We start from the raw sequence: 23,987 nt of genomic DNA, 5'->3' as shown, positions 1-23,987 counted from the left end.
TAACAATTCAAATACTCGACATATTAACTGAGTAAGCTATATACTACTTTCCCCTAAGAGTTCAGAATTTCTTCTACTAGAGATTACTAAATTCTATTTACTGTATCTGTACTTCCGTATGAATTTGTTTTTTAAATACCCATTCTTTATCAGAATATTACTAGATAATTTAAGTAAGAAAAGACTAGGTTTCATATTAATGTAAAAAGTGAAGGTTTGATAAGTTGACACATATTCGGCATTGGCAGGCAGATTCTTTACCACTGAGTCACCTGGGAAGCTCCAAGTTACAACAACATTTGCTTTAATTAATAGTTCAAATACTGAAGTTTAGAATATATGGAAAACTCCTAAACACAGCAATTCATCTATGACCAACTGAGGTTAACTGGGGTAAATAAGGATCCCTAAGTATATGTATACTCCAAGCATCCTTTAAGAAATGGTTCACTTTCAAAAAGGATCATCTTTAATGCTGATGAGCAATCAGCATAGAGTAGTGAGATGCAATTGCTCCAATGCTAAATTTAAATGCCTATTAAACACTTAAAAGCAGATTACTGAATCCTGTTGTGCCTCAGTTTTTCTTATCTACAAAATGGGGATAACACGTTTAACTACCAGAGTGTTGAAAGAAATTAAAAGACAGCATGCATCATTAAACATCAGCATTCAAAACTGGCTTTTTAAATTCACAGCTCCAGTCTTAGAAATCTAGAGGCTGGACTTTATATTCTATCAATTTTTCCTAACTGGTATTTTACTTTTATTGGTGTATCATTATTGTTTTCAAAAGTCACCTTAATCTATTGCTGATAAAACTCCAAAGTGGGGGGGGAACCCAATCTAGTTTTGTCCCACATAGTTCACAGTAAAAAGGAAGAGGAAACACGCAATTAAGTGCAAGAAAAAGAATGAGAAAACATTTCCTTCAAAAAAATGTTCTGAAATAATTCCACATAGGAAATAGATCCTGTAAAGTTATTTTCATAGTGGTTTAATAGGAGTTCACAAAAAGGTATTTTATGGCAATGTCACTCTTCCTCACAAATTGAGTATCTTCATTTATTGGCCAATTTCATAAAACTTAACATTCTAGAGGTCAGTTTTAAAAAGCTGACTTAAAAAATAGTACATATTTTAAAAAGATTTAAATCTGAAACAGACCTCATCCTCTGTAAATTTTAGGCATTACTATTTCTGAGCATCAACTATGCAAATCAACTAATTAAATACCCACCTCCCCATCTGTAATAACAAACAAATAAATGACAACTGCTCCCCAAAGATGTATAAAACATTTAGAATAGAAAACGAATAAACATCTCAACTAGTAAAATTACTCCTTTTTCAGCATTAAAAAATAACTCATGAAAAATGTAATGTTATTATGAAGTGTCATAGTCATCTCAATTCTATTTTGAAAATAACACATGGCATAATTTTAACTAAGAGAAATGCTAGTTTCCCAAAATAGCATGACTGTTACCTTTCCCCCAAACTGTAACTTTCCCACCCCCCCCGAGGTTTAAAAAATAAATATTACCATCATGACATCACTAGAAAGAAATTGAAGCATACAAGGAACAAACTATAGTTTCTTTTTATATCAAAATGTACTCTTGAAAATGTGTTTGGCACAGTGCTAAATCATATATAGTTAATACTAAATATTGCAGGATACAATAAAACCCTGGAGTTAATTGTTTACACCCTCTTATGGGAATGAAAATAATAGATACCAATTATTCAGAAGTCAGCCTATACAAACTGTATAAACAATATTTTATGTTTTGTCTTGAAAACCAGTGATATAATAAATTTTACATAAAAGACTGCAAAATAATATAAATGGATTTAAACAGATCTTTACAATAAGAAATTCAAATGGAAACAGACAAGTAACAAAGAGAAGTAAAAAAATTTATTGCAGTATTCGCTCCACCAGGTAGTCTGGGGATCCCTTTTCTTGTATTGTTTTCAGGGTGACCTAATACATCAAAATCTACATTTACAAAAACTCCTTCTGCAGATAGGTCATAGATACTGCATGCTTTTTTTTTTTTTCCCCCAACAGAATAAATTATATATCCAGGAGATTCTGCCATTTTACAGCCTGGAAAAAACAATGCTTCCCTGGAAACTGGGCTAAGCTAAAGAAAGCCATCCGCTGCTAGGTTAAACTCCAAGAACACTTTATTAAGAACATTAACAGACTAATTTCCAACATTCACTTGTTTATTTTTAAACAGAAAGTTTTTTTTTTCCAAGATATAAACAATTTTTGTTAAACTATAATACAGTGGGAGTAAAAATGAACTGAGAATCTGTTTCTGCTGCACAACAGCGAAGGGAGCTCCCACAAAAATGTTTGCCCAACATTTCCTTCTTTTGTTCCTGCATCCCAGGTTCCATTCTTACTCTTCATAAAACTGATTTTTTTTTTTTTTTGCCAGAATGTTGATATTCAAGTTTTTCTGCCTTTAAAAAAAACTCCTGTAAATTTGGCTGCATGTACAAATTCATTAGCTGGAAGTCCCATCCTTGGCGGCATACAGGGATCGTAAAGTCTGAACAACTTTATTAGTCAGCTTATTAGCACTCGTTAGAGCAATTTTTTTGTAAATAATGTCTGACTCTTTAATAGTGTCTACCCAAGGCACCAGTTTGCGGCCATCGCGGCGCTTAGCCTCAGTCCAGGAGCCGCTGTAGGAGCCTGCCATCCACTGAACACTGAAGCCACTGCTGGTTTTCTGTACTACTCTTGCAATTTGTGGTCGATCTTTGTACTTTGGACAGCAAATAGCGATGACATCCATGACGTCAACACTTTCATTCATCTGTGCTGCCAACTCCGTAGAGTCTGAATTTCGTTTTGACCTTCTCAATGACTAAAACATTGGGAGGGGGGAAAAAAGACCAAGTGTTACACAAAATAATTTTAGTGAAATTATTGTTTTTATTGCTTTTAATCCCTTGACGCCGGGAGTTGGGATTTCCCAGCACACTTCCATTGCCGGCAATGAGACGCACCGTGACCGCCAGCGCCAAGGGGTTAACATATATTTGTAAAACCATGTATCTCTTAATTTGTACCCGTGTCTTTACTCTTATTGATATATAAAATTATATATACATATGAACCATAAAGCTACATAAAATTTAGCAACAATAAAAAAGGATAACACACATTAATACAATCCAAAGAAAAATTAATAACCCTTTATGCTGGATAAATCTCATTTCTGTTTTTTCTTTTTTATTGTCTTTTATGTTAAACTTTCTACAAAAAGATGTATAAATGGATAAGTAGAGAATTTCTATCTACAAAATGTTTTCTCTCATAAGTATTACATTACTTGGTGTACATTGAATAGACTGACATATATAAGCACATAAAAATCATTTTACGTAATACGCTGCGAAATACGTTGACTCCTCCTCCGCCTCACCCCTGAAGTGCCTCCTCCTCTATCCTCCCCATCACTTTCATCATCTTCTGTCTCTGCTGCTGCATTATTTTTAGGGCTGCCTCCTCCAAGCAGCGAGGTAATTGCTTTGTTTCGAGCATTTGTGCTGGCGGACACCTCCCCTTCTTCCTCCTCTTCATCAGGGTCCAGATGTTCCATGAGAAGTTTGAACTACAAAAATTAGATATTAACTTAGAATTTGAGGTAAACATTTCAAACAAGTCTGTCAAATTTCTAAATATTTTCCATGGCAGTGGTTTGATATTGGTGAAAGAGACTTTAGCTACTGCCCAACTTGAGTGCTGGAAAATGTTTTTTTTTGTAAAAAGCCAGACTGGAAGTATTTTTGGCTCTGCAGGCTAAAATGTAATACAGAAACAAATGCACATAGCTGTTTCAATAAAACTTTATTTTACACCAACAGGCAGTTGATCAGATTTTGCCTATAAGCAAGATGTCCCTGACCCTGATCCAAATTATCAAGCAGCCAGTCGATTACTAATTACTGACAGACATTTAAACATTTTCTGCTCCATCTGCTCTCCACCAAGAGGATATAAGAATAAATGAAAGATGTCAAACAATTTAAAAGAACTAAAATAAATGCTAAATTTAAAGTATAAAGTTTGCAGTCTATGAATAACATGAAAACCATTGTGTAGCTTACATTCTTAGTCAAGAAAATCATAATTAGTTATATTCGACTACCAGCTTTAAGTAGATTAAATTTAAAGACTTTATTTTTACTTTTTAGGACAATCTTGGAAAACATTTTTTTAAACATTAAAAAATTTTATTGTGGTAAAATTATATAACAGAAAATTTACCACTTTAAAGTGCTTAATTCATTGACATGAAGTATATTCATAATGTTGCACAACCATCACTACTATTATTTCTAAGACTTTTACATCATTCCCAAAAGAAACTCAATCTGTACCCATTTAATACTCCCCATTCCTCCCTTCCCACTGGCCCTAGTAAACTTCAGTTCTATTTTCTGTCTCTCTGAGTCTGCCCCCTTATTTTTTTTCCCCAGCTGTGCCACATGGCTTTCAGGATCTAAGTTCCCTGACCAGGGATTGAACCCTGAGCCCTCAGCAGTGAAGGTGTGGAGTCCTAACCACTGGACCACCAGGGAATTCCCTGCATTTGCCTATTCTTAAAGACATTTTAAAAGCATAATTAATACACTCACATACACACTTGTTAAATAGGTATATACATACATATATACACATATGTGTGTGTGTGTATATATACTTGTACTTCTTCTGTAAGAAAACATGAAAAAGTTATGATATTGGTTGCCAGATGGAAGAGGAACAGAAATGGCTAAAGAGGGTAGCCCTCTCTAAAGTACTTACATTCAAAAAAGTCATTATCAAAATGAAGTATATTTTGGTTTTACTACTCACATCTAGGTACTGTTTTACTATACTCCTCTTCACATCTTCAGTGATTTTGGAATTAGCCATATCACTCCGCAGGAAGTCCAGTGTTTGTTTGGGATGAAAATGAACTCCTGTTTTCCGGTTTATCGCTTTATCATACACTTTTGCAGATTCAGATGGAGAATATTTCTGAATTTTACTGTTTTAGGAAAATAAAACCATTAATGTAAAAATTTTTTCCAGACATTTACATTTAAGTGGATTCTAGTTAAGTTTTATTTACTTACAACTAAACTTTGTCATACAGAGTTCAACCAGTAAAACTGTATACAAAATAAATATAATTTTAAAAAGGGAAGTAAAGACACAAAATCAAAGATTAAAGAGTAATATTCTCTTGTTTTCCTCAGTACTTGTCTTGAATCAAGGCATCATTTAAATGAAAGTAGTTTCTCATGTCTATTTTTTAGTACCATGATTGTGACTGTAGGACAGTTTTAATATAATTACTCAGTACTACCTAACTGGTTTACCTTCTTCTAAGATTTTTCATTCTCAACACGGCCAGAATGACTGTCTACAAACCTGCTTCATATTATTAACAACTCTTTTTCAAAATCTTTCCACCTCCTTAGCACTGCCCCAAGACTTTACAAGGTTTTAAATTATTTTGAATTACAGGAATACCTTGGAGACATTACAGGTGTGGTTCCAGACCACTGCAATAAAACAATTATTGCAATAAAGTGAACCACATCAATTTTTTTGTTTCCCAATGAATATAAAGGTTACATTTATACCATATTATAGTCTATTTAAAGTGTGCACCAGCATTATGTTGAAAAACAATGTACATATCTTAATTAAAAAATACTTTATTGCTAAATAGTATCATGAGTCTTCAGTGAATTGTAATCTTTTGGCAATTGTAGCATCAAATATGACTGATCAAAGACCACCATAAAAATAATAATGAAAAATATTTAAATATTGTTGAATAACTACAAAATGTGACAGGCACAAAGGGAACAAATGCTGTTGGAAAAATGGAGCCAAGAGACTTGCAAGATGTGAGACAGCCACAAACCTTCAATTTGTATAAAATGCAGTATCTGTGAAGTACAATATAACACAGTATGTCCTACAGTTGCCAACATTTAACATCAGGGTATTTCTCATTAAAATCTGGATTTTCTAGCTTCCCTTGAAAAAATAGAAGCTCTGGCCACACTGTTCCCACTTTCTCCCATGGCAACAAGCTGATGAATATCTGAATCCCAAACATGTTTTTTTCATTTTGTCAATGACCTACCCAGATCCACTTTACCCATTTCATTATCTGTCCCTATGAACATTTAAAGCCTCAATGAATGTGAAAAATATCCAAAATTCCATGGGTATAGGCAGTGTAGTGACTGATGATGAGTAAAATTACAGCACATTCAAAGTTATTAGTACTTTTCTATCTCTTACCTTGATAGTGTACATTAAAGACTACTGGATCCTGTTAGAACTTAGCCTAGCTGGTCTGCATCTGTTTATTCTTCACTCATAGCTCTTTAGAAATTTGAATTTTTCATCTTTTTTAATATTTACTTTTATGGATTTCATTTATTTTGCTGTTCTGGGTCTTAGTTGTGCATGTGGGATCTAGTTCCCCGACAAAGGATCAAACCCAGGCCCCCTGCATTGGGAGTGCAGAGTCTTAGCCAGTGGACCACCAGGAAAGTCTCTGCCATCTATTTTTTTTTTTTCTGCCATCTATTTTTAAGGTTAGCCTAATTCTCTAATATCTTTTTCAGGGGAGCCAACATAATAAGTCTTTTAATTTATGATGCATTATCTCCAATTAGAAGAAAATAGCTTTCCACTCTTTAATAACAGAATGTACAAATTATGGTATATTATACAACAAAAACACTATATAGCAGTTAAAAGGAACAAACTCCTTTTGATAAAAAAAGGAGCATTTTTAATATTCAGCATGCAACCAAAACTGGGTTTCATATTTCTTCATTATTTGAAGACAGCAAGTTTTTCTTTCACCGCTTACCTATCAGAAAATCCACAGAGATTCTTCAAATGTTGTTTTAACATCAGAAGCAATAAAATACCCTGGGAGACATTAGCAAACTCAATTAAAGGCGCTGAATTTTCTGGCAAACATTTCATCACCGAATTTATATCATCTTCTGAATCCGAATCTGAATCCGAATCTACACGTTTCCGCGACTTTCGAGGCCTAGAGACTTCTTCTTCACTCTCACTTGACTCATTTTCCTTACCAGGAGATGATTTTCTCTCTTTCCTTTTGTCTTTTACCATAGACTGAAAAAAAGAGGAAATTATTATGTCTGAAAAATATAAAATGAAAATACCACTAACAACTATACATATGCTCCCTTCAACAGCTTCAAAAGTATCCACAATTTAGTGTTTCATATATCAGAACTCTCTGACATTCTGTAAACAACTGGGGATGTAACCCTTAGGGAGAAAATAATGTTCCAAGACTAAATAAAATCCACTCCTCCAACTACTGTGCCACCCTCCCTAAACCCTTCTGGAATATCATTCCAAGGAAAAGAATTTTCTTATACGATAGCAATGAAAGATAAATTATAGAAGTAACAATTTGATATACAGGTAAGCCATTAGAGGAAAAGTAATCATAATTTAACTGAGGAAAATATAATAGGTCTTTAATCCCCCCACCTTCTTTTAAACTTTCCCATTTAAGAACTTTTCAGCAAGATAACATGCAGTTTTTCTTAAAAAATTAAATTGTTTCTTTGTACTTTACGAAACTGTTAGCTTTTAAAAAGAAACAAAGCCAACTGGTTTCCAGAGGTGGAAAAGATCAGATTACAAAGCAATATTCAAAATATAACTTAAGAAATAAAACAGGAGAAACATGTACAAGTATATTTACAACAGTTAGTGAAGTAAAATAAGGTAACATGATGGATCAAGTTCCTGGGAAATTATTAACCTCTTAAACTTGAAAGTGCATATTAAACACCTAGGCATTTTATTAACAAAGAAAACATTGTGTCAGCAGGTCTAGGGTGGGGCCTAAGGTTCTACAGGTCCAACAAGCTCTCAGGTGAGGCTGGTGCTACTGGTTCTGGTCTGCACTTCAAGTAGCAAGGGTTCAGATACTTCTGTAATTCTAACTCTTAGGTATTAAAATAATCTCCCTGATTTATGAGTTTGACCAGGCTGAGTTTTGGGCACAACAAAACTGTAAAATGAGAATATTTACTTGTATCATCAGGTGCATGAAAATATTCCAACTAATTTACAAAGAATGTAAATTACTGAGTGCACCTACTGTATTCCCAGGGCTACACCAGGTGCTTTTACAATTAAACCAACTATATTTTCTTCTTAAAAACCATGAAAGAAAAGATACAAAGTTCACAACAAAAAACTTAGTAAAGATTTTGGGCATACAATATACCAACTTCATTATGATTCTGGTGTTCAGGGATAAGGAAATCAACAGCATAAATTTTCTGTGTTCCTTGTAGGTAAGCCATTTATATTCATACCTGTATCTCTTCAAGTGTACTACTGTTATCTATAGTATTTTCAGATTTATAAAAGAGCAAGGTGTTTTTAAATGGGGTTTAAATGGACACTAAGCATTTAAGGTCAGTGCTTAAAGTGGGAGAGATAAAGACATGGGATGACTTATCAACAGAACAATCCATGTATGCATGCTTGCGTGTGTGTGTGTGTGTGTGTGTGCGTGCACACGTGTGCATGCACGTTAAGTATATGCATGCATAAATTCTACCTAAATGATCTGGAATGAAATGGTTTTAAGAACTTTCTTAATGGAAATGAAATGGCAACTCATTTCCTCTCTCCAACTCAAGCACTATTTAGTTTATTTATTTATAAAATATTTATATTTATTTATAAAATATTTATAAAAACTATTTAGTTTATTTATAAAGATTTTATATACCTGTGAAAACAATAAAAAGAACAATGAGAAACAAAACAGTGAAAAGAGTGTGCCTGCATTGAAAGATGTACTAAGAAAAGCAATGTGTGTAACTTACCTCCTTGAATGACTGCAGTAGGTTACTACCAGAAACAGAGAGTGTAATGTCTATATGATGCATTATAAACAGCGGCTCTTCCTGTGTCTGGTATGGAAAACAGGCTAGATTGTCTGCTATATACAAGAGCATATTCACTTCCGTTTTCTGTACATTAAAAAAAAATAGTACATGTTTAGTAGATAATCCAGAAATCCATCATAAAAACCTTTTTAGAAAAAATATTACAGGGTACTTTCACCTCAGTTAATGTTTCAGAAAGGAAGGGACAGGGAGAGAAAGAAGGAAGAAGAAGGAGGAAGCAGAAAAGAAATGGATTTTTTTTTTTTTTTAAAGAAATGGATTTTATAGAATAATCTTAAATCCATTTTAAGAGATTTCCTAACGACTTAAACCATGGTACCTTAAAAAGGGAAGAGGTGAATGTTTTTTCAGTGCTCCCAAGTGGAAGCCCTGAAGTTTTCTTATAGAGTATATAGAGTCTTTATGATAAACCCATACTACATCAGAAAGTACACATATGAATTCATGATTACTTATCATTGTGCCTCTAAAAGTTTAACCCATATGGAGAGATCAGTTACACACAGTTATTTTGTCTTCAAAAGTTCAGAGGTAATAATCATAGTTCTAACATGTGGGTTAAAAAAAATCCAAGTTCATGTACTCTTAAAACAATTGTCAGTTTCCTGTGTGTGTATAATTTAAAATATTAGAGTCAATCTGCCAAAGATTCATACCATAAAAACTTTGATATTGGTAAATTATGGTTACTAATAGTTGTTTGCTTTTAAAAGAAGTAACAGAGACTTTTTTTCAGAACTTCATGATCATACAGAATATAAACAGAAAGACATGTTAATATTTAAATTCCTTTAAAAATATTTATAGCTTTTTAAAAAAAAAAAGAAAAAACAGGCAATTAAAAACACTACTTCCTGGTATTTCCCAGGGTGTTTCATGGTTAAGACACCATGCTTCCACTGTAAGGGGCAGGGGTTTAATCCCTGTTTGGGGAACTAAGATTCTGCATTGCCTGAAGCATGGCCAAATGCTTCCCTAAAATCCCCCCCACAAACACACCTTCCTACCATCTCCCTGCTGCCCAAACAACATAAAATGCCATATCAGTGGTAGCAAACAACAAAAATCCCAAAGGACAGATGGAATGAACTTGCTATTAGTATTCATCAAATTCCCACTCTATTTTTTATTTTTAAATATGTATCAATATCTACATGTTAAAGTTGGGAAAATACAGACAACCACCCTCACCTCCCTGAAACCTTTTTCCTTAGTTTTCTCTTCCTAGATCTTTGACTATTCCTCTCCTATTTCTTTCTCAAACCAACTCCTTTTCAAACTGCTTTTAGCAACATTCTACTTTTTGCGTGCTTAGGAGTCCTGAGAGTCCCTCAGACTGCAAGGAGATCAAACCAGTCAATCTTAAGGGAAATCATCTCTAAACATTCATTGGGAGGACTGATGCTGAAGCTTAAATCTCAGGATTTTGCCCATCTGATGTGAACAGCTGATTCATTGGAAAAGTCCCTGATGCTGGGAAAGATTGGGGGCAGAAGAAGAGGGCATCAAAGGGTGAGATGGCTGCATGGCATCACCGATGCAATGGACATGGACTTGGGCAAACTTCGGGAGATGGTGAGGGACAGAGAGGCCTGGCATCTGCAGTCCATGGGGCTGCAAAGAGGTGGATACGACTAGGGTACTGAACAACAGGACAAAAATATTCCAGTTATCCTTTGACTATTCTTACAATGTCTCATATAATTTATTCCTTCCTCAGTGTTTCTTCTTTCCTTCCATCCATTCTTTTTCTTCCAACTCTCATCATAACAACCTTATTACCTTCAGTGTGAACACAATGCTAAAAAATTTGTGTTCCTAAAATGTTTGTTGTCACATGTCCTCATCACTGTATTTAACAACTTTCAATAATTTTACAGTATCTTTAAGATCCTCCATAAACCATGCCTCACTATGACCTTGCTGGTCTAATTAATTAATGAATTTATTCATTATTCCCCACCCATTCTTATCTTTGTATCTTTATTTATGTTTTTACACCTGCTCTGCCTTAAATAGTAGATCCATCTTATCCCCCTATGTCTTCAGTAATTTGTTCCTCCTCTGACATCTTCTGTTGGAGGTAGTCAGAAGAAAGCACTATATTATGAAACCTAGATATCCAATTTAGCATGTCACATGCTGGGTGACAGAGCATCCAGTTAATGACATACAGCAAGCAACGAAATCATGTAGGAATGAAGTGCAGGAAGAAGAGAAAGCCTAGGGCAATACAGATACAAACCATTTGGGACTCAGACTATACTTAGACTCAGACTAACTTTAACCGCTATCTTACAAGAGGTAAGATCCAATGATGACAAGAGCATCTTATCATATCATTATGTACTCCTATCTAAACCTCTTACACACAGTGAAAACTTAATATTGATGACAGCCCTGATGATGATTAAATTATATTCCAAGTGTTTCTAAAATACAAGTTTATTATATTTATTTATTAGATAATATAACCAAAAATTTCATGTACTATTTAAAAAGAAAAGGTCTAGTAAGAGGCATCTGCATTCTGGTAATTTTTAGGGCTTCCCTGGTAACTTAGATGGTAAAGGAATTGCCTGCAGTGTAGGAGACTAGGGTTTGATCCCTGGGTAGGGAAGATCCCCTGGAGAAGGGAATGGCAACCCACTCCAGTATTCTTGCCTGCAGAATTCCATGGACAGAGGAGCCTGGTGGGCTACAGTCTATGGGGTTGCAAGGAGTCAGACACGACTGAGTGACTAACACACACAATTTTAATTTTACTTCATTGAAAAAATCTGGTATCAGAAGAGCAAAAAAGTCAAGTCGTCAAGTGATTAAAATATGAAAAAATCATATCAATGTATGACAAAACCCACTGAAAAATAATAATAAAAAAAAAGAAAAGAAAAAAAATATGAAAAAAAAAAATTTGTCTTTTTAAAGCTTCACACAAGAACTGGTAAGTTCTTTGTGGAAAGATACCACATCTTCATCTTCTAGCACAATGGCTACCATAAAGCGTATGCTGAATACCGTTGTAAAATGATTGAAAACATTCAGAGATAAGATTAAAGAATGGGATGTTTTATTTTCCTGGCTTATAGTCTTGGCCAATGCAACTTGTGCAATAGCTCCTAAAGGGTCAAAATTATAATTACACAAAAGTTGGCTTTTTATTAAAGGAGGTCTGGTTGAACAAGCAGGGATCTCAGCAGCCTAAAACCCAGGACAGTTACTCTAAAACATTAGAGGGTGATATAAACAAGTAGAATTTCACTTTATCTATCTATCCATCCATCCATCCACCCTGAGAAGTGACAGTTTAGTAACATAGTTTATGTGAAAGCATGCTTCAAGGAACTGCTATAAAGTTTATACATACTCAGTATGGAGACACAATTATACTTTATCCCTCATTTTATTTTCATGCAAAATTTTCTCTTCAATACCTTGTAGTTAACATAGACCTAAATAAACACACTTAAGATAGTCACTATTATTTACTAAAATGATAATATTTTTAAAATGTTGACTACTTTAGGCATAAAGTTTATAGAACATTTATCTTCTTAAAATAAGTTTTTAATGCTTACCGCTGTGTCATCAAAGAGGTTGAGTAAAGAAATCAGAAAGGCGCGTCTGTGCTGACGGTTTCCACGGATCATGGAGTAAAGGTGTGAACACAAAGCACTGGAGGACTCGTCTTGCCTGAAACCCCTTACAGGATCTTTTAGGCATGTGTTAATTGCCTGTTGTACCTGGTAAGACATCTTCATGCCAGCCACCGCTTTCATCTGGAATCAATAAAAGTCTTATTTTTGTCACAGAAATTAAAAGAGTCAAATTAAAAATATAAATTTAGAGGTAAACTTTATAATTTGGTTTTATTTAAAATAATAAAAATCATAGAATGCAAACACTGGAAGGAATACTAGAGATCATCTATTGTAATCTGCTCATTTTTATAGAAGAAAAAAATGGAGACCCAGAGGAGCCATCGCTGCCAAGATACACAGTAGGCACTAGAACCCATGCATCCCGATTTTCATCCAGGGTGCATGCTGTATATACTGTTACTTCCAGCTCAATCTTAAAGAGGTAATTTTAAAAAGAATAAACACCTTGGGGGACAAACTTAGATTCATGTTTAGAAGTAATCAGTAAGTAAAATATTTTATCTGAATATGAATCTGGGTGGGACATTTGCCAAAGAAATGGTTTACCAAAGAACAATATTTAAATTTAGGCTGCACAAGTTAAAAATACATACGTGAATGAATCCAGCATATTTTTTGTCTATTTCCACAAGCTGCTGATCAGCCTTGTTCCGCATAGCTGGTTCTGGGTCTGTGCCCATAGCAATTAAATATGGCACACACTGGAAATAAAAGTAAAGAATTCATGAGACATCATAGGAGTTAAAGCTCTATATGTACCTTGACGTATATTAAAACGTGCTATGTATCTGGGACATATGAGTTTAGCTCACTGGCTTTCCTATAAATGAATGCCATGTTTTAGTGGTCTTTTAAAAATTATTAATCTTCCCTTAGATTTAGCTAAAAGTAAAAATGTACTGGAGCATCAGTAAAAATTTTTTTAAAAAAGTGATGTGGTGAACTTCAAGCAATTTCAATGTGAGTTTAAAATTGTTTAAAAAAAAAAAAAAAAAACTAAAGGGCTCCCAAACTAAGAATATCCATTTAAGATTATGATATATACTACAAATGAATAATCCAATAATTTTTTAGGCCTGCCTGAATTTTCTTTGTAAAGATAATAAAGGGGGAAAAACAATTTGTCTTCCATACTCAACACCAGAAAAATATAAATTCCCCCCCTACAATGCTGATTTTAGATATGGCTTCAATGGTCTGACAGCTGGATAGCTAGTAATCTGGTAACAGCCATACTCACTGTATACATCTAAAGGTCAGGAAACACCACTACTGTGTTAAGTGACTCTGAATTAGAGGTGAGGAAGCCAGAAAAATAGCAACAAACAAATAAAAAACAACTTAAGAAAAGTAAACGTACCACTGAATGAAATGGGTTATCAAGAATCAAACCCTGAATTGCGGGGTGGGGAGGTTCACAAAAAACATTATTAGCTTAACTTGTAAAATATGAAAATACACTACATACTATTGTATCAATGTTAAATTTCCTAAATTTGGTGACTGCATTATGGTTTTATAAGAGTGTTTCTGTTCTTAAAAAAATGTATGCTGAGGTATTTAGAGGTAAAAAATTATGATATCTGAAACTATCAAATAATTTAGTGTACATATGGAGAGATAAAGCAAATGTGGCAAAATGGCAAAATATACATAAAGAGTATAAAGGGCTTAATGTACTACTCTTGCAATTTTTTGATAAATATAAAATTTTAAAGTTTTAAAAAAAGATACAATAAAAGCAGACCCTAAGACTATTAAGCATATCAGCATAGAGCCATAAGTATCTAAAAAATTCAAGAGTATCAACAGAGTACTATACATTTTATTAAGTAATCCTGCCCTGAGCTACAAAGAACAGACTGAATATTCATTAGTGTGTTTTGTTTCAGGACACAGAGAAAAACACAGCATAATAATCGAGAATATATTTTTAAAAAGTTAAACAAAACAACCGAAACAAAAATCTTGAAGGGTACAGGCTGTTGTTATTTAACAAATTCACATCTGCAGTCTATGGCACTCTCCTGAATGTGTCAGATGGTGAATACAGTAACATGAGCATTAGCTGCCAATCTCTTGTACTACAAACATGTCTTGAGTACATCATCTAGTCTACACATCCATGTTTTAAGGTGTTGGGTACTTGATCTTACTTCCAATTAAAGATGAAGGAACAGAGTTCAGATTACATAGGTGACTTTTCAGTGGACTAAAATCCACACTGTTATGATAGATTATACTCTTATCTCCATTTACATTACATGCTGTTGTTGGATTTTAGAGGTAAGAGTAAACGTGAATTAAATCAAATCTATCATCCCTACTTAGAAGAAGTAATACTGAGAACATATTGTGCAAATATAAATTAAAGTTAGTATAACAGAATCAACATTATGAATATATATGTACTTTGCAGTTAAAAACAACCTAAAAGATGGACTAAAACTTGGATTCCTAAGAGTTTGGGACGCACCCCCTGCCCCCAGCCTCCCTGGAATTGACAACTAAGAGGAATAAAGAACTACTTATTTTCTAATCACAATGTCTTCAAGTGGCAACAAATTCTTGGTTCTTTCTGTAAGTGATATTGCTGTAAAACATACTTACCTGAACTGGATGAATAAGACCTTGGTTTAAAGTCAACGCAATGACATTTAGGGCAAAGTGGCGCACACTTGATTGGGTGTGAAAAAACGCCTCAAGCACCTGTTTGAGGTAAAGCTGCATGATGGAACTACTCATCCCTGAGGAAACATCACCCATTTCTTTCAAATCTTCCTGTTTTGCAACCTTCTTCCCTACAAAAGGAAGTAAACATACTAAGAATATGTATATTAACTCTACTAACTACACTAAATTAAGTCACAAACAAAAGCACAAAATGTGACAGCTGACCCATTGGTCCTTAATTTTTTATTTTTTTAGGTCTGTTAGAGACCCCTTGGAGAACATGATGAGAAAGTATAATCCCTTTCCCTCTGTCAAAATGTTAAGGTCTGCACACACATTCAATTTATAAACTACTTTAGGGAGTTTATGAAGTATCTTCTTTAACTGAACTCCTTTATCTAATATAGGGCAAGAAGGCATCTGGATTAAAAAAGAGTCACAGAGTCTGCTAACTGCAGCCCCACTGTGAACTTTGAAAATATATTTTCACTTACAGTCTCTATCCGCCTGCTGCATACGTGTATCTTCTTCTTGTAGGTAGGTCTGGAGGTTTTTTAACACTTGTATTTTTAAATTTACTGAGGAGTTTTTATCAGATAAAATATTATTGTATAGATTTTTCACCTCTTGCTCAAACATTAGACTTGGGTGCTGAATAAAGGCAAATCCTAAAGAAGAGGAAAAAAACCAAAAATTCTCTTGATATATTCATATTAAAATCAAATATAACATTTATTGAAAATGTTGATAAAGTATATAAAGAGTTCCTTATTTCAAAAATTAAAACTTACAATGACTGGAAGAATATGCTGGTGGCCTTACCTAGAGAAGTATTAGAGCAGGGACTTCTTCCCCCATGAATTAAAAACAAGAAATTGCATTTCAAAGGAGAATTTCACACAAGAGGAAACCTTGAGGAGGGAGCAGGGCCTAGTGGCTAAGGGAGTGGACTAGGAGTCAGGAGTCTTGGGTTCTATTCCTGGCTCCACCACTGACTTGTCATGTGACCTTGGGTGAGTCACATAATCTCTCTGTGCCTCAATTCTCCATCTGTAAAATGGGGACAATAACATTTACCACCCACCTACCTCAATGCGATGTTTTCAGGATTTAAGAGGTAATGTGTGCATTTTTAGATCCCCAGTGGAAGGTACTAACCTTGGTGCTATTAAAATATATTCATCTGATGAAATGGAGTAGTTCGAAAATAAAGCTAAAATCTATTTATTTCTATATGTTGTTATAATGAAGCCACAATGCTGAATTCTATAATCATAAATTATTACCCATATTTATTACCCAAAATAATATTGCCCATGTTTATTTGTACAAAATGCTTATTTATGAGATAAAACGAAGATCTTTGATGAGAGCAAGTATTATGGATGCCAAATAACAAACTAAATTCAAAGCATAGAGTGATCAGATAACTAGCCCAAGGTGACACAGGATAACAATGGCCCAGGCAACTTTTATTAACTGGTCTGAAGGCACTATTTTCTGGATAGTACTGCTTCAAATTAAAATTTACACTCTTTGTTCTCTGAATTACATGTAAAACCATTAGTTTTTGCCATTTTATAGTATGTATGTCCAGACTGAAGTACACATTTGACTTGAAAGGTAATACTCCACTAATACAACTCCCTAGTAAGTGGTATATGAATTTTTACTCTATTTGCTATATGTAATTTTCTGAAGGAGATGAAGAGGAAATAAGATATTAAGAATTAAAAAAAAAGTAAACACTGAAGTTTGGGTACCTTAGAAATATCAGCAATGTCTATGCATTATAAATTACAAACTTTATTAATGCTGCTAAATAAAATTTCTAAGTTATTAACCTTAATCAACAGCTTTGTATGTATCTGTACAAAGTAAAACAAAACTAACAAACAAAAAACAACAGCACAAAACCTAATTTTTTTTAGTGCATTTAATTCAGGTATCAAGACTTTAAGGCTATCCTTCTCAAATTTCTCCCATATTCCAATATCTTTCCAGATAAACCTCAAAGACCTAACCTAACCACATGTATTTATCACATCAATACTCTTGGAAAAATAATATAGAAAAAGTATACATCCAGTTGTTCCTATATGGTTGGTTACCATGTGTTTCTGTATATTAATAAATAGAAGTTTGTGTAAACTGCCCTTTGTTTTGACTTTAGAAGAGGCAGACACATATATTGACAATGCTTTGCAAAGAAAAATAACAATTAAAAAAATATACAACAGTACAAATTTTTCTACATCATTTTTCTTTATAAAAGTACTTTGAACCCTATAAAGTAGGGGTAGAAGGAAGTATTGTCACCTCTACTTTACTAATGAGGAAACTGACAAACAAGTTACATGACTTGCTGAAAGTTACCCAGGAAGTCACTGAATGCCAAGAATGGAACCCAGTTGTTTTAACCCCCAGATGTATATTCTAGACATCAGATCCTACTTTAAACAGAAACATACTTAAATAAATCAACATTTTAGACTCACAAAAATTTTAAAACTTGCTCAACCTCTCAAACAACTAAGAACTAGGAAGAAATCTAGACTTAATTTACCTAGACCGATGATGGCTTTTGTTTGCACTTCTTCATCTGAATGCTTTGTAAAATACATCAATAGTTCAAGTACTTTATCCTTTATGTTAACCTAAGGGGGAAAAACACATTAAAGTGTATAAGGAAGAGCAGCTTAGATCAGTTTTCAACTGTGACGGAAAAAAATATCTAAAAGCAAACTTCTACATGTAAACTTTACTAAAGAATAAATCACCAATACATGTATAAATCCATTCATTTTAGAACAATGTCATTCATTGGGACAGTTAAAAAATAAAAGTGATGCCGACAAAGTGTGCCCACAAATACAAAGCAGATATAGCTTACATTAATTTATTATGGACTGGTAACTAACAGATTGGCTTCACAGATCAGAAGCCAGTCTGAAGACGATGTTTTGAATAGCACTGTTTTAGATTAAACCAGACAACTCTAGGGACTTCCCTGGTCTGTCAGCGGTCAAGACTACACGCTTCCAATGCAGGGGGTGCAGGTTCAATCCTGGGTTAGGGAACTAAGATCTCACATGCTGTGCATGCGTGCTAAGTTGCTTTGGTCCTGTCCGACTGTGCAACCCTATAGACTGCAGCCTGCGAGGCTCCTCTTGTCCATGGGATTCTCCAGGCAAGACTACTGGAGTGGGTTGCTCTGCCCTCTTCCAGGGGATCTTCCTGATCCAGGGATCAATCCTGCGTCTCTTACATCTCCTTCATTAGCAGGCAGGTTCTTTACCACCAGACTTCCCTGGTGGCTCAGATGGTAAAGCGTCTGTCTACAATGTGGGAGACCTGGGTTCAATCCCTGGGTGAGGAAGATCTCCTGGAGAAGGAAATGGCAATCCACTCCAGTGCTCTTGCCTGGAAAAATCCCATGGATGGAGGAGCCTGGTGGGCTACAGTCCACGGGGTCGCAAAGGGTTGGACACGACTGAGCGACTTCACTTTCTTTCTTTCACTTTCTTTACCACTAGTGCCACCTGGAAAGCCCTTTCACATGCTGCATATCCAAAAAATAGAAAATAAAATACAATAAAATTAAAACAAAACCAAACCAAAACCCAGACTACTCTAATGCTGCTCATCCTGGGTCATTAGAGTCATTTTTTAATGCACAGGTCACATAGTTCTATTTTTTCAGGATACTAAATAATAATATTAGGATCTTTACCTTACTGTTGCCTTTAAAATCTTCCAGATCAAAATCAAAATGCCGACACAGTGCCCCAACAGTGAAAAGGGATCTCAGAAGTGCTGGTTTGTTTGTTAGTAGTGAAGTGTTATTTGGGTCCTCTTGGTGTTGACTTTTTAATTTTGAAATGGCACCTAGTAAAATAAGTAACATTTATTTTTATTATTTATTACAAACCCTCTATTCTTAAACTGTTATATTCAAATAATTACTGCTAATAAACTAAAACTACATTTTACTAAAATTAAGTAAATTAAATTTAAAATTTACTAAAATTAAACTTTTCTAAGTATTAAACATGCCTAGAAATATGAGGGCATTCCAACTGAGCCTAAAAGAACTAATGTAAGGAAAAAAATGGTATTTAAATTTTATTTTACATAGTAGGCAAAAAACTTACAAACATTTACTTATGAGAAGATAAATTTCTGAAGTAATCACATTGGGTTATTAAGGGAATATAAAAGATACCAGGAAGTAATGCTTCTGAGAATGGACTATAGAGGACAATCAATCATAGCTCTTATAATTCCCTTAATATTATCTTTTATCAGGTATGTTAAAAAGGAACTGTATACTGCATGATCTAGCAAAATAATTTTAAAGCCCAAGCAGTGAACTTACCATAGTATCTATTGAAACAGGCCCATACAAATTTAAAATTTTGTGTCACTTTATTTACAACTGCCCCAAGACAGCTTACACAATGTTGCACTACCTAAAAGAGAAAAAATGTTACTGTTTAGATAAAAGTTAAAGACAAAGGTAAAAACAAAGGTAAAGGCATGATTAAGTGATTTAAAAACACATGATTTGTGAATTGTATATTGATCAACACAGAGGTGGTAAAGTGAATGCTTACAGTCATGCCATATTTGATGATAAGCTTCATTAGATCTTCTTCAATAGTGGCAAGGAAAGTTTCACTTGGATGTTCCATCAGTGGTACAACTAGTTCTAGGATTTTTGCAACATTGCAGATAACCATGAAATCATTTTGTGTCTATAAGGATAAAATCAATGCTTTATGAATATCAAAATCTGAAAAGAAACTATATGCAGCTTTATGTATTTGGGGTTTTGGTATTATTTTATAGGTATATTATATACATATATATATACACACACAAGAACTTCCCCCTCGCCTCAAAAAAACCCCAAACAGTATTATTAGGAAAGAGCTTTTTTAAAGTATGAAGGGAAGAGGAGCAGATAGTGACAGGAACCTGGATTCTATTCTAGCTCTGTCACTAATTTAACATGTGATCTTTGAGTCAATTAGTTATAATGCTACAGTTACTGTTTTTCTCCCTAATATGCACTAACGATCAGTTCTGAACAATGGTGTTTAAATATTTAACAGAGTATTTTACCAAAGACTAGTACAATTTTTAAGATTAATATTTTTCAAACTAAGATAACAATGCAGTAGCTCTCAGTTGAGGGTGACTTTCCTGGTGGCTCAGATGGTAAAGAATCTGCCTGCAATGCAAGAGACCCAGGTTTAATCTCTGGGTTGAGAAGATCCCCTGGAGAAAATGGCAACCCACTCCATTATCCCCACCTGGAGAATTCTATGGACAGAAGAGTCTGGCAGGTTATATATTCCATGGGGTCACAGAATCAGACACAACTGAGCAACTGACACTTTCACTTTGTCCCCCAATGGATATCTGGCAATATGTGGATACAATTTTGGTTGTCGTAACACTGGCATGGGGGGGGGTACTACTTGCATCCCGTGGAAGGAGGTCAAGGATATCACCAAACATCCTATAACATGCAGAAAAGCTCTTGACAACAAAGAACAACCAGGTCCTGAGTGTCAACAGTGCTGAAGTTGGGGGCTAATAATGGTGCTGTGCTAACCCCTTTTATGATAGAGGAAAATGCAGAATCCCAGAACTAGGTATAAGTCTCCTTTATTTTAAAATTTAAAATGCTAACATTATAATCTTTATAAATTTTAGAGGTTTTAAAACTGATTAAAAATTGTAGGTAACAGGTGATTAAAGTGGGTGAAGGGATAAATTAGTTTTTCTCAAGATAAATTCATTTGAAAATCACTGACAGAATCTTACTTTAAAAATGCACTAAAAATTTTTTGAAACATAACTGACTTGAAAAATCAAGTAAATAAAGTATCTTAAAATCTGAAAGAAAAATTTAAATGAAGATGAAAATCATGAAGGAAAAGAGCTATAGAATACATGAAATATATGAAATGAATACACATAAGATAGAGCAATATCTCAAACATTTAAAGAGTTTTCAAAAAAAGGGTCCACAATTCAAAGGTAAAATAAGCAAAGGATAAGAATAGTCAAATTAAAGAAAATCAAGTTCAACTTGTTAATGCCATAAAAAAAGATGCTAAATCTTCTTGGAAATCAAGGAAGGGAAGCTGAAGCAACAAACAACTACATTCTTTTACATCTGTTAGCCTGGCAAAGAGTACAAAAATGATACAGATCATCATTCACTGGTTTCCAAAGAGGCTATGAAACATGTCCACCAGCAATTCAGCAAGAGCTATTCAGAAACAAAATCAAAACTGCAAAAAACATTCCTTCAATCTAGGAAGTTAATTCCTCAGACTATGCCAAAGAAAAAGAAGCACCAATATTTAAAAGTATATGAAAAGGAATGATTATTAAGGAACTGCTTGTAGTGGCTATCAACAGGAAACAATGTGAATAAAAAATAAATACTCGCCAAGATGGGAAGATGGTTAAACAAATCATAAGATGTTCATAAGATGAATAATACACAGCTATTCAGAAGGATGAATGTATATCAGTTGTGTTGAGATTAGTAAAAATGCCTAACAGATACATATATAACATGACTTGATTTTTTAAAAATCTGGTTAACCATTTGTATATGTGTGTCTGCAATTATAGAGACATGGATAAAATGTTCAAGGACACTCCACATTGCTTATCCTGAAACGAGGAGGGTAGGATATAAAAAACAACAACAACAACAACAAACACTTAAAAAGGTGTCTATCATATACATAAGATAGCCTTATTTATATAAAATTTTATATTAGTGTGTATGCATAACAAATTATACAAAATGTTTTCAAGTACACTGCTTTAAAAAATATCAATTGAAACAAGGACAATCAAGGCTCCACTGTTGTTTAAATTCTACAGGTAAACATACATGGTATTGAATTCTAGCTCTGGGACTTATTAGCTGTGACAGTGGGCAAATTTATTTATATTCTCTAAGTTTTTGTTTCCTTATCTGTAAAACTGGGATAATAATGGTACTGACTTCATAATGTAAATGAGATGCTGCATGCAAAATTCTTTAGTATTTTGCACTGTGCTCAATAACTATTAATTATTATTATTAGTCACAGATTACATATTAATCAGTTTATATCTGGATTTAACACAAGCCCTAAAGACAGAAATATATGTTGTCTTAAATGTTGTCTCAGAAGTATTACATATTATTTTTAATGTATTTATCTTCTGATACTTTCCTCTGGTTTTAAAATTTCTTAGGACATCCTGAAGTTTTTCACCTAGAATTTATCAATTTAGATCGCCAAAAAAACAGACCATAGCAGAAAGACAAATTTAGTAAACAGATAAAATTAGCTCCGTAGGAAGCTCGGAACATAAGAAGTAAAGTAAAAAACTAATTACATTCATAGATTTTTAGAGTATTTTAAAATTTACTGTTGTAATAAGCCAATGAATTTACCACAGTGTCATATAAACTGCTAGATTATCTGAATCAAGCAGTATTTAATCTTCACATTTGATTTTAGGAGAACACATGCAATATTAACTTAAAAACCTAACATCACTGATGATCCTTTATTTTCCATATTCAGTATATTAATACATTATATAAATAAAATATATCAAAAAGAACAAAAGCAAAACCAGAATCCAAGACAGTAAATTTCTCAGTGACAAGAACTTTTTGCCTCACTCACTGTTTAAGTCCTAACAATAGTTACATTTATTAAGCATTACTGAGAGTTTAGCGTGAGGAGCTTACACAGAAGTGAAACCTGAACTTTATTTATAATACATCAGAAAAATGATATTTGTAGATAACTTGCCACAAATATTAGAACCTATATTTGAGTACATAACCCAGTTGATCTTTCAGTGAAAATGACTGTCATCTCTTAGTGAAATGTGGATGACACAATGCAAATTTAAAATATTTACTACATGGTTTAGATAAGAGAGAAAAATAGGACAGACAGCTCTATACTTACACTACATTTAGTGGTAAGATATGGCTGCATAGTCATGGCATGTTTAACCATGAGCTGGGGTCTTATTTTGCTGAATAAGAACAAAGTGGTTATGCAAGCTACCAATCTTCCAGAATTCACACCTTTATTGTCAGAGTCTGGAAAAACAAACAGAAAATAAGACACTAAAATATGACAAGGCAGTGGAAATTATACAGAATATTATTCAAATTATTCAATACTATCCTCTGAATAGATTTAGTACATGCCTCAATACAACAGATTAGCATTGCTTATGATACTAGACTCCCTGATTTTCTATATTATATAAAATTACATGTATTAAGGATAAAGGGCAAACAGGCTGCACTATGGAAGGCAAGTTTCACATCAAGGGGAGGACGACTGAAGTAAAAAATAGAATGAAAGTTGGGAAGTTTAGAGATGGAATTCTGAGAATAAACATGGTGTTGGTTAGTATCTAAAAATGCATGGAAATGAGAATGGAAAAGAAATTAGCAAAGGAGGACAAAAACAATTTAGCTGAGGTGATACTGTGTTTAAGGTTACTAGGGGAAAAAAGATGCTGCTGTGATAGAATGCCAGAAGACAGGAATGATAAGTTAAGAAGGTAAGCCAGTGCTGT

The 23,987-nt window shown here is 33.9% G+C and overlaps 1 protein-coding gene across 3 annotated transcripts in view; it reads right to left on the bottom strand.

Annotated features, from left to right (window-relative positions):
• Positions 1-1,902: 1,902 nt before the first annotated feature.
• The window catches only part of NIPBL (NIPBL cohesin loading factor), a 195,769-nt gene continuing 173,684 nt past the window's right edge, over positions 1,903-23,987 (bottom strand). For 2 of the 3 annotated variants that reach the window (XM_065905642.1, XM_065905644.1), the window contains 14 exons: positions 23,363-23,499; positions 19,973-20,113; positions 19,735-19,828; positions 19,090-19,244; positions 17,923-18,013; positions 15,851-16,024; positions 15,294-15,484; positions 13,277-13,384; positions 12,600-12,800; positions 8,938-9,084; positions 6,918-7,192; positions 4,889-5,063; positions 3,453-3,641; positions 1,903-2,891 (listed from right to left, as the gene is read on the bottom strand). In XM_065905642.1, coding sequence (XP_065761714.1) covers positions 2,526-2,891; positions 3,453-3,641; positions 4,889-5,063; positions 6,918-7,192; positions 8,938-9,084; positions 12,600-12,800; positions 13,277-13,384; positions 15,294-15,484; positions 15,851-16,024; positions 17,923-18,013; positions 19,090-19,244; positions 19,735-19,828; positions 19,973-20,113; positions 23,363-23,499 — 2,444 coding nt within the window. In that variant the 3' untranslated portion in view covers positions 1,903-2,525. Of the gene's footprint in view, positions 2,892-3,411; positions 3,642-4,888; positions 5,064-6,917; positions 7,193-8,937; positions 9,085-12,599; positions 12,801-13,276; positions 13,385-15,293; positions 15,485-15,850; positions 16,025-17,922; positions 18,014-19,089; positions 19,245-19,734; positions 19,829-19,972; positions 20,114-23,362; positions 23,500-23,987 lie in introns of all 3 variants that reach the window. The other variant, XM_065905643.1, reaches the window with a different exon arrangement.

This window comes from Muntiacus reevesi, chromosome 14, assembly GCF_963930625.1.
Source record: "Muntiacus reevesi chromosome 14, mMunRee1.1, whole genome shotgun sequence".
NCBI classification, from domain to species: domain Eukaryota; kingdom Metazoa; phylum Chordata; class Mammalia; order Artiodactyla; family Cervidae; genus Muntiacus; species Muntiacus reevesi.
This window is presented reverse-complemented; position numbering and strand designations above follow the sequence as displayed.